At 36.6% G+C, this 12,313-nt stretch overlaps 1 protein-coding gene across 3 annotated transcripts in view; it reads right to left on the bottom strand.

Moving 5' to 3' along the window:
* Window positions 1-12,313, bottom strand: part of LOC127814260 (protein arginine N-methyltransferase 1.5) — a 107,984-nt gene that overhangs the window by 58,088 nt on the left and 37,583 nt on the right. For 2 of the 3 annotated variants that reach the window (XM_052355658.1, XM_052355657.1), the window contains exon 1: window positions 11,116-11,363. The exons of the other annotated variant lie outside the window; for it this stretch is intronic. In XM_052355658.1, the coding sequence (XP_052211618.1) occupies window positions 11,116-11,247 (132 nt within the window). In that variant the 5' untranslated portion in view covers window positions 11,248-11,363. Of the gene's footprint in view, window positions 1-11,115; window positions 11,364-12,313 lie in introns of those variants that run through there. 3 annotated transcript variants of the gene reach the window in all.

The following is a 12,313-nucleotide window of genomic DNA, read 5'->3' as shown; positions in this document are numbered from 1 at the left end:
TGCAATGTCATGAACTAGGGTTCATGACGGACTGAAATGGACAATCGGAAGAATCCAATTGAATGAAGGTTAAGGGCAGAATGTATTAGAGGGAAAATTGAAGAAGAATGGGGGAGAAATTAGAGAGAAAATGAGGGAGAGCAGAATAGAGAAATGAGAGAAAGATTGTAGAGAAACTTAGAGAGAAAACAGAATATTCATTTATCATTCCAAAACATATCTTCTGCTCTTACAATGGGGCCTTTATATAGGCATAGTAGCTAGTTAACTAATTTCTAACAACCTCCTAACAGCACCCATGTGCTTCTAACAACTTGTAAAAAATATCCTAACAACCCACTACAATCCTATTACCATAATACCCTTCTATTATGCCTTGGGTCATGACATGCAACCATTTTTCCTAAGCTTGATCTAAGAGTTGGCTATCACCAGATTCAAATGAGCCCTAAAGACCCAAAGACTACTTTTCAAACCCACAAGGGCCATTACGAGTTCTTGGTAATGCCCTTTGGCCTTATCAATGCCTCAGCTACTTTCCAATTCTTGATGAACCACATTTTTTAACCCCACCTAAGAAACTTCATCTTGGTATTTTTTGACAATATATTGATGTATAGCCGTACTTTTGACCAACATTTGACACACCTTAAGGCTACCTTCGAGATCCTTAGAGTCAACCAATTGCATATCTAGAGGTCGAAGTGCTCTTTTGCTCAAAGGCAAGTGGAGTACCTCAGGTATATTATCTTGGGCCAAGTGGTCAACACAGACCCAAAGAAGGTAGCAGTTGGCCTAACACCCTTAAAGCCTTGAGGGGGTTTCTAGGCCTAACAGAGTACTACAAGAGGTTCGTGAAGAACTACGAGATCATTAGTAAGCCTTTAACTCAATTACTGAAGAAGGAAGGTTTCAAGTGGGATGCTCAGGTTGAAACAACCTTTGAACAACTCAAGAGGGCTATGGGTGAGGCCCCGATGTTGAGCCTACCTAACTTTAACAAAACCTTCGTGCTGGAAACAGACGCTTGTGAGACTGGAATTGGGACGGTATTAATGCAGGAGGGAAAGCTCCTAGCATTTCTCAGTCAAGCCTTAACCCCTAGACATGTGGGGCTAAGTATTTACGAGAAGGAGTTTGTAGTTGTGTTGATGGCAATGGACAAGTGGAGGCATTATTTAAAAGGGGCTCAATTCATGATCAAGATTGACCGTCAAAGTTTAAAATTTTTGCTTCAATAGAAGCTACACACTCAATTACAAAAGGAGAGTATGGCAAAGTTGATGGGTCTTGACTACACTATACAATACAAGAAAGGGAAGGATAATGTAGTGGCCGATGCCTTGTCCAGATGTCAGAAGGAGGGAGAAGCAATAGCCATAACTGCCTTGGTACTAGATTGGTATCAAGAGGTGGCCACCAGTTATGATTTCGATGAGCAAATCAAAGGGTTACTAGAGCAGCTGATCTTGAGCCCCACCAGCAAACCAGGATACACGCTTAAGAATGGGGTGATCCGATACAAAGGAAGAATAGTGATTGGGGATAGACAGGACATAAAGCAAAGGATACTCCAAACCCTCCATGAGTCCTCATTGGGAGGACACTCAGGGATTCAAAACACACACCATAAGGTGAAGTAGATCTTCTTCTAGCCTAAATTAAAGGAAGTTGTGGTTAAGTTTGTCATGGCATGCAATACTTGCAAGAGATGCAAGCATGAGAATGTAGCTACCCCGGATTGTTACAACCTTTAGTTGTTCCAGGCCAAGCATGGGAGAGCTTGTCAATGGATTTTGTGGAAGGGCTGCCTAAATCGGAAGGGAAAGATTGCATAATAGTGGTGGTGGACAGGTTAACAAACTCTGCTCACTTCTTGAGCCTTTCTCACTCATACACCACGTAGGAAGTTGCTAGAGTATTCCTAAATCAAGTTGTTAAGATACACAAAACTCCAAAAACCATCATCTCTAACTATGATAAGGTATTCATCAGTCTATTGTGGCAAGCTCTACTAAAATCCCTTAGGTCTAAGCTAAGCATGTCATCAGCCTATCACTCCCAAACTGATGGACAAACAAAGAGAGTTAATCAATGTTTGGAGAACTACCTAAGGTGCTTATGTTTCCACCGCCCCAAGAGCTGGCACAAGTGGCTATCACTAGCCTAATGGTTGTACAACTCCAGCCACCACACATCTATCAGGATGTCACCATTTGAAGCTCTATTTGGGTATAAGCCCCCCCCCCCCCCCCCTTGCTATTCGGGAGACTACCAATGTGGCAGTTGTAGAAGATCATCTCCAACAAAGGCATGAAATCTTGGGACAGCTAAAGAGGGATTTAGCTATGGCTCGGAATAGAATGAAACAACAAGCTGATAAAGGAAGAAGCGAGAGGGAGTTTGCAGTAGGAGATGAGGTCTATCTAAGACTAAGGCCAACCCACGTTCGGGCATTGACTACAAAACCAGTGTCCAAGTTAAGCCCCAAGTACTATGGCACATTTCCCATTGAGGCTAAATTGGGTAAGGTGGCATATCCTCTGCGGCTACCAGAGAATTCTCATATTCATCCAGTGTTCCATGTGTCACTATTGAAGAAAAGCGTTGGAGGACAACAAGTGAATGCAAATCTGCCTCAAGGTACGAACAACAATGTGCCTCAGGCAAAAACCACACCTGTTCTAGATAAAAGGGTCATTTATAGACATGGAGCCCCCATAACCCAAGTGGCGGTGAAATGGTCTCATCTTCATAACGACCACAACACATGGGAATATCTCCTTGATTTGCTCACATAGTTCCCTAGGGTAGTTAGTCTACTTTGTATTTCTTGAGGACAATAAATGTTTCAAGGGGTGGGTAAATTGTCATGTGCCTAACATGTTCTTACTAAATAAAGATAGGCGGGAAGGTAGTAGTAGCCGTAGCACATGGTAGTTAGCGGTTGTATAGAATTTTGGCAGGAATTATTCAAATTGTCCACTTGGCTGGTGAGATCAATATAAATACAAACTGATCTCACTTGAAGAAGATATGAATGAATAGAATCTTGAATTTTCCCTCTAAACTCTCTCTCTCTCTCTCTCTCTCCAATCAAGTCTCTCCTACACAATTCTCAAGGAATTCTTGAGATATACTTGTCAGCTCCGTTGGACTTGACAAAGTTTTATCAGAATATTTGTTAAATTTTTTGGAATGCATTAGGGGGCATATGGGGTCATTTTTTCTTATCTGTAAGGTCCAAGATAAATTTATCTGAACGGGGAGAGATAAATTTATCTGGATAATCCAAGATATAAAGTCGCATAACTTCTTTTCCAATAGTTGCCAAACAAATTTAACAAACACAATAGAAAATACTTTTTGTCTAAAATGCTTTCCATATCCTACGTTTTGCAACCCATATCGTGGTTAACAAACACTACCTTAATAAAATTACATCACAGTTCGACTACAATCCAACCATTAACCCTTAACCCTCTCTTTTTTCAATTTGATGCACAGTCCAATTTATAAAACATTGAAAATTTTATGGAATGAAGTACAAAAATTATAGATTAATAAAATAAAAATAGGAAAAGTGGAGACAAGATGTGCTGAAAACATGGAACAAATTAGGGAAGGAAATTTGAAGGAAATGAGGTGATAAATGGGGCCTATTGCCACAACCCAGAGGATCCCTGGGGATATATTAGTAATTATATATTTTATGTAATTTTTTCTAGTTGTACTCTAGTGCTGTAGCAGTTTGCACCTTTCAGTTGTAAAAGATAAAGTAGCTTATAAATAGGTTGGATCAATTAGAGAATGACATAGATGAATGATAATTTGAATTATGATTTCTCTCTCGCTTCACAGATCTCTCCCTCGTTTTCCTCTAACTCTCTCTCTTGTTTTGTTTAGTCTACACTTCCCCCTCAAATATGTCCGTTATCTCCCTCTTTCTGTCCAATTCCCCCTCCAATTCTCTCCATTCCCGATATTTTCCTACTAAAACCCTAGCTAAACCCTAGGTACATGACAAATGATATCAGGGTCAATTGATTCCCAGTTGTGATTCCATCAATTCCTAGCAGCTAATCAAGGTTCAAAGTTGAAAGGCGACGCAAGCCAACAGTTCTTGACTATGATTCTGACAATTATCGATTGTTAATTGAAGCAAATCCAAGTGATTTCCAACTGTTAATCCAGCTGCAATCCTCAGTTGCTGCATTGTGCAATTCAGGAAGTCAATATCAGAAGTGGAAGTCAAGTGAATTCCAATGATCTAGGCAGTGAAGCAAGGCCAGGCTAATTCTGGCAATCTAGGCAGCAAAGCAAGGTCAAGCGAATTCCGATGATCTAGGCAGCAAAGCAAGACCAGGCGATTTTCAGACGGTGATTCTCGGCTAATGATAGGCAATTAATAGCAGATTGTTCCCAATTAGATTTTGAAGAAATCCAAGACAGATTCCAAGAGGAGCAAATCGATCATTGGAAGAAAATTGAAAGGCAAATCCAGGCGAATCAGAACTGTGGAGATGGAGAACGAACTCTAAGAAACATTTGCTAGCCTCAACCACAAGCTGGATGACTTACTGATTCTAATGCCAAAGAAGTTTCAGGTTAGTATTCCAGCTGAATGTTTTTCCAAGATATATTCTGATTCCTTAAAAAGAGAAGTTTCGGGAGGCAATTTGCCTATTCGGAATTTTTCTACTAGAACTGAGGATATAACTCAAATCGGAGATGAGAGTAACAATGAAGAGTTCAATAAAGTGATAAACTAAAATAAAAAGATTGTCACGGATTATCAGGTAAGGTTTGAGGAATTAAAAGCACTAATGCTCAATTCCCATCCGACCTTGAATGAGTCTTACTTTAATGAGATTCATTAATGGTCTTAACGATGAGCTGAGACCTTTTGTGAAAATGATGCATGGCAAAACAAGCAGTAAAGAAGATTAAATAATAGACCCAAATGACTAGATTACTCTCAAAACCAATAGGGGTATATAAGGAAGAGTAACAAAAACATTTTAAACACTTTCATCCAATTTTCCATAATATTCCACGCTCTTCTCTCCTTTTTCTCTCCCACTATCAACATCTTCCTTCTGCTCTTCTCTCTTCTTCTTTTCCATATATTTTTCCAATATTATATTGGCCAAAATATGCCACATCCAACTTCTATAAATTCCTCATTTTGCATGCCATGCAATATCTACCTCGAAACTCGTGCCACGCTTCTCCAAAGTGTATCGAGGTATATTCCAACAGACTCATTTAGACACAAGGATTCTAAATCTGTGGTCCATTTCTCAAGATTCCATCATTTTTCTTTACTTTAATGAAATTCAAAACTCCTAAACACTAGGTTCTGAAACATACATTTCCAAATGAATCATACTAGATGTACAACCATTTTGTACATCTTGGTCTACATAAGGGGGTATTATGACCAAAATATCTCTCGTCTCACATGCGCCTCTATGCACCTCATGGGGGACTTTTTTGTCATTGGTACACCTTTATGTAGCCCAAAGTATACACAAAGGTGTAGCAATAGCATTTTCCTTTCCAAATTTGAAAACATGGGCACCTCTCTCAAGAAATTCTAGCTTTCCCCAAGCTTAGGTTTCAAAATCAATTTCTTCATTTTGGAACTTGCTTCCTATAGCCTAACTTTCAAATCCTCTATATTTTGGTTTCAAAACCTACTAAAACATATATTTTTATCTAAATTCATTTTCTTGCATTTTCCTTTGAATTTTCAATTCAATAAAATAAAGAAAATCATATGTGAAAATCGAGTATTACATCTATTCCTAGTCTTCTATTTCCATCCCAAAAGTATGTCATTTCTTTTACTCCAAATCTCCTATTCCCATGCTCTGTTTTTCAAACAATTTAGCATTCAAGTTTTCTTATCTTATTCCCATCCCTTCTATTCTCTTCTTCATGCATCCTAGTGCTACATCAAGTTGGTAATCCAGCATCTCTTTTTCTTCTTTCTTGTTTTTTGTATTCTTTAACAATTTTAATATTAATGATTTCTCTTCCTTATCTAAACATGCATCCAATGGCTTAGACCTTCAAAATTAGAAGAAAATAAAATGATACCCCTTTTCTGAAGGAGATCTAGCGCCTTTCACCAACCTCATACATTCAACAATTGATCTGCCTTTTAAGCATTGTCTAGCATTACAGTGTTCATCTTTGAATGGAAAAGTGCAAGGTACCAATCATGGAAAGCTAAAGTCATCTAGGGCACAACCTTTATAATCTAGGTGCATAGAAAAAAAAGCCAAAAATAGAAGCATCAAAAATTAGGTGTCCTATAAAATCTAGCAAAGGGAATGAAGATTCAGAAAAGTTTCCCAAGTAAAATGTGGACAACAGCCTAGGAGTCAATGCAAAGATTGCATTCACCCAATAAAGCAACTGACACCTTGCTTTAGGTGAGCTTACTGACCACTCACACAGATGACAGCCATTCAGCCAAAGTGTGATTGGCTAATTTGCCACCAGAACTAAAAGAAAACATGCAAAGCCATAGGAAAAAAAACACGAGCATACCATACTTGCCAAGAAAATACAAAAGATCAACTAAAGTGAACAAATGAAAGCAACATCAAAAACACAAGGACTTCAAAAATTTGCATATTCTTTAAAAATAACTCAAAAAATATTAATAAATGATACAGGAGTACATCTTAAACATAAATTCCAAGAGACCCGTAATGAGCTATCATGAAAGACTGTTTCATTCACAGCCAACACACAGATCTGACAACTTTAAATGTAATTAGTAGTCTAATTGCGGACCTATAGCTTGATGTCACTATAGAAGACTACTACTATTCACATAGAAAATAGCCATTCAACTGATTCATAACAGGCTAATTTTCCATCAAAATCAAATTAAAACATGCATGCCAAAATGAAACTCAAACAATTTCAACAAGTAGGGTGGATAAAGGACTAAAAAGTAAAATCACAAAAACACAAGGCGAATTCAAGCACACAATAAACTTTTAAATACAATGGCCTCTCTTTGACATTAACCATTGACAATCACACCTTGTTCTCCAGATAGTCACTAATAATCACCATGCTAAAAGGAAAATAATGATGAATTTATAGAGGAAAACTGGACTTCACTCTCCCACACAATCAATCAAATTGAAAACTCAAAGTTATGTTAATTTGCAAACCAGTAATCTGTTTATGCACAATTTTTGGCAGAAGACACACACACACACACTGCTTTTATCGTGTAGAAATCAACCACATTGTCTTTTTTCGTAAGAAAATCGACCATATTGTCACCAATATCGAGAAATGAAATTGTCAACCACCCATGTCCCAAAATCTGCAAGTTCATGCTGGAGATAATAGGTCATTAACAAAATGTTTTCATAGGTTAACTTATTGCCTGACAAGATTATACCTTGTGTGTTGTGGGTTTTCCTACTATGTGGAGGATGGCCCAAATATGGTTTGGGCTCACTTGAATGTGTTGGTTCTATTAACGGAAATGCTAAGCCCACAAACTGGCCTCAGAAACTTCACCAACAATCTAACATGGTCCCACAATGAAATTAGTTAGTGGATATATCGCTAACTCACAATGTTATATTACTAATACTGTGAAGATGTATTGTTAAATCTGGGAATAACTATTACGCAATTTTCACTGTAACCATTAACAAAAAGATGTATCACTTAGATTAGCAGATATATCGTATGGCCATATTAGGTTGTGGGTGAAGTTTTTGAGCCCAGTTTGTGGGCTTGGCATTTCTGTTTTATTAATGCCCAAGTGGTCCGACAAGAATTAAGCCCATTCTCTCCTAATGACAATCTTGTAATTCTTGCAATATGGAGGTTTCTTTGTAGAGCTCTAAAATGAGTTGTATGTATGGGAAGTTGAAAGAATGAAAGTGGATTTATATGAGAACTGCGGTACCACAAGCAACCCAAGAGGGGGGTGAATTGGGTTTTAATGCGAACTCTGTTAACTTTAAAAAAAAACATTTAACCCCAATAAGCACGATATACTTGTGTGTTTTTGCTTTATATGTGTTATAAGCACAATGATAAGAGTAAATGTAAAGTAATAGTAATGTAAAGAGAAATGGAAGAGAGATGCAAACCAATTTACAAAGGTTCAACACTTCAACATATCAACCAAGCTGATGTCCTCTTTTTTTCAAATCACACTTTGAGTGTTTCACTATGGAAATAATCCCTCTAACTTAATGAATGCTCAAGAACCTTAGAATCCCCTAGCTTTCGTACGGGCTAGTCAACCTCTATTGCCTCAACAACTCCCTAGCTCATAGGTTCGAATAATCCCTCACACACAAGGTGAGGTGAGAATAAGAATAGAATACAATCACTCACACCTCTCAAAATCAATGATTTACAAGAAGAGAAACAAAGGAATGTAGATCTAGGAAGCATCACTTATATCTTCTCCTTCTAGCTTGGTAGAATATAAGATCTAGGTCAAATAGAGGCAATATTGATCTTGAAAGACAATGCTTTTAAAAAACAATGAGTTGAAAATGGAGAATCTTTCAAAAGCAATTCAAACTCTTCTTCTCTCAAAAAGGATTTACCAATAAAGCTCAATGAGAATGCAAGATTCTTGAAAAGAATGCAAGAAAGGTTCACCAAAAAATTGACAGCTTTTAAGCACACAAAATCTCTAATCTTTGCTCAAATGAATAGCCCTATTTAGGGGAGGGGAAAGTGGGCAAATAGAATGGATGAATACAAGTACATCATGTTTAACTTTGTTGAGCTTTGATAAGTTTGCATTTTAAACATATGTTGTTATATTTAATCTCTTCACTTTTGTTTTCTTAAAATCAGATTTAGGTCTTATTTTTACAAAGGTATTACACTCATTTTTTCATAAATATTTAATATTGGAGGCCATCTTTATAAAAGTTACTAATAAATTTTAAATCCTATATGAAAATTTGAATTATAAATGAAAAGGTTATAAGAATGTATCATAGACCCCCCTACCCCCACAATGCTCTGCCACAGGCCTTATTTATAGAGTTTCAAAACGTGACCATTTGAACTTTGAAAAAGTGAGCAAGAAACCTTTCTAGACATACTCAAACATCCAAGTCTTGACTAAGGCAACTGAATTGCTTGGTTTCCAAAGGCCTATTGTATTCTACCTGTACCTAGTCGTTTGAGTAACAAACTCAGTTTATTGGAGTATTTTTATTTTCTTCTAAGCAACTCCTTACTCAGAGACATTTAAGCAAACTCAATCGAATAAGTTTTACAACTTAGTCTACTAAACTACCCCAAGCTAAAATTGTCCAGGCAATTTCAAAATTTAATTGGCTAAGTTCAAGCACAATAGGATAAATTTCTTGTTTTTCAAAATTTTCCTTAAGACAAGAATTAAATTGTTTGAAAGAAAAAACCATTCTTTCATGGATTTGTTTTTGAAGATCACTGAATCTGAAAAAATATGTCGTTTACGTTCATGATGAATGATGCCTTTGAAAAGATTTTGAAATGAGAAGTTTGAAAATTGACATTTAAGCTCAATAATTCACACAGCCAAAATATTTTGGGCCCTACATCTTTGATATGACTTTTTTCCTGTCCAATGCAATCTTCCACTTAAGTATGCGAATGTGACTTGAAATGTTATCCCTTTGTTAATCACTCAAGTAAAATCATCAGTAACTCAAGTTGTTTTGTTACCATTAAGACCTTGGGTTGTACCATTGGGACTAACAAGAAGTGTTAAGAGATAGAAACTTGAAACAAGGAAGGTGTTTGTGTGTTGATGTCACGGGATTATTATGTAAATAAGGGAAGGATATAGGATACTATAGTAATATGAATTAGTTCGGCAATTAAAGCACATGGCCTAATTCAAATGTAACCCAAATATTAGTGCCAAGGTCTGGAACTTATATAACCAACCTTCGCGGCCAGATGAGACATCTTTTTTGGAAATACAATTGATTCAAATTCCCTCTCAACTTCTCGATCTCTCTCTTCCCTTCTCTATTTCTCTCCCTCTATTCTTCTTTCCTTCCTTCTAAATTCACCAGTTCCCGCGCAATCCTTACTAAATTGCAAGAGAACTTTTCCTTGTCAGAATCGCATTCTGACAGTAGTGTTCTTGATCTCTCGAAGCATGTGGCAATTTGTTCTTTGATTGGCTCAAAATTTTGTAGTCTTGTTAAGGACATATGGCTCTACATTGTGGATGGTGTGATCTCCATTTGGTAATTTCTATAGTGGATTTTTCATGCTAGACATTGATATTTTTTGTGGGATTTCTCCAATTTTTTCTCTTGTTTTGGTTTCCACCATTGTTTGTGATGGCTATTGAAATTGTTGTACAACAAGAAAAGGCTGTTCACAATACTTCTTGATGATTTGAGATGTTTGCCTCTGGCTTGGCCTAAGGAAGACTCATTGTATTATTTGTTCAGTTTTGTGGAATTTTGAAGTCAACTTTGGTCCTGTGGTTTTTGCTTTCTCATTAAGGGGTTTTCCACATAAATATTGGTGTTCTTGTGCATGTGGCTGTTTGATTTAATTCTTCCATTTACTATTATAGTGTTCCATTGGTGATTTACTCTAAAGGGAAGAAGTAATTCAGGTGGTGTTATATGCTTGTTGTTAGTCTTCCATCATAATAGCATGCACACTTTTTTGAGCATTTCTACAAAACTAGGCAGGTTTCAACCATTTACCAAACCCAAGCAAGCCCTAACATCGCCGTGGCTAATAACTTCGCGAAAGGGAAAAATAAAGCGTATCTGTGGAAAACCTAGAATCGGCTGAAAATATGCCTGATTCGGGCATAATACTGCTCCCATAAAATAATAAAAAAAATAAAAAACTAGTTTGCACAAGCTAAAAACTCGCTTGCTTGCTGACCATCTACACAAACCACGGCCATAAATCGGTAGCAAAAATTAATAAATCGCCAGCAAAAGTACACTTGATCTAAATGTAAAAGCAGGACAAAAATAAAGTAACACACCCTGTCAAAGAAATGAAGGCATTTCAGAATACGCATATATTCTATACACGTTGACACATAAATGCGTGTGATAAGGAAAGTGGACCGACCAAGGGAGAGACGACGAAATCGAAGCCACCATCGATGTTAAAAGAGAGAATCTGGGGCATATCATCGTTGAACTCCGTCTCCACTCCGCTGTACCGCGAATCGCTTTTGTCTCCCCTCTCTCCTAGCGGCATCTTCGTCTTCCCACTCGGTTTCCTCACCTTTTACAGAGAAGGGAGAAGAGTTTCGGGGAGAGCAGCGGGAGGGTAGGGTTTTAGGGATTTAGACTGGCAATGAGAGGAGGCATTTTAGGCGGATGGAGGCTTTAGTAGGGTTTTGGAGTCCGACCAAGCCCGGGGGTAAAGACACTATTGCCAGGTCAAAATAAGCTCTTTCCAAGCCAAATTCCGCAGCTTCTTGCATTAAATTGTTGTACTTCATTGCGAACAAGCTAATCTTTTTACTAACTATGACATTGACATTATATATAGAGAAAAATCATTAAAGGTATATTTGATAGCATTTAGTTAAAAAAAAAATATTTTCTAATTGGTATGAAAAATGAAAATTACTCCTCCACTAAATAGAATTTTCTATGAAAAATAGGTCAAATGATGTTTTAAGGATTGTATTATGGAATTTAATTCCATGAAAAATACACTGTGTCAAGCAACAAACATGGAATTTAATTTATTTGATGGAATATTTTTTATGTATTTTTTATACTATCAAACAAACCCTAACAGTTTATTTGTAAGTAGATGCTAAAATGAAAAGAGATTAGCCTTTGTTTAAAAGACAAAAATAGTTTATTTGCGTGTAGATCTTCATTATTTTATATTGAACTTTTGTTTTTATGTCCCCCAAATTGAATAAAATTGGATGGAACCAAAATTAATGAAAAAGTACAATTTGGGCATGCAAAACTAACATTAATATTTGTATAAAAATTCAAATCTCATTTATTCTATGGGTAAACTACACTTTATAATTCATGAAATTTAGCAAAAAGAGATAGATTATTCTTGCTATTTGAGAAATAGTAATAATTATCTGATTTTACAACTCTTATTATATTTTCTTTCTTATTATTGTTAAAATTGTTAATATGATAAAAATATTCTTACATTTTCTCTTCCCTCCCTTTATCCTTTTCTTCTATATGATAAATTGGTCAAAATTTGAAAATTTATTGATTTCAGTTTCTATTTCTTTAGCTAAACTGCCATTAAACTTGAGAGAGACAGAGAAAGACCAACA

This window comes from Diospyros lotus, chromosome 12 (genome assembly GCF_014633365.1).
Source record: "Diospyros lotus cultivar Yz01 chromosome 12, ASM1463336v1, whole genome shotgun sequence".
Classification (NCBI taxonomy): Eukaryota; Viridiplantae; Streptophyta; class Magnoliopsida; order Ericales; family Ebenaceae; genus Diospyros; species Diospyros lotus.
Note: the sequence above shows the minus strand (reverse complement) of the source record. Positions and strands in the feature narration are given on the sequence as shown.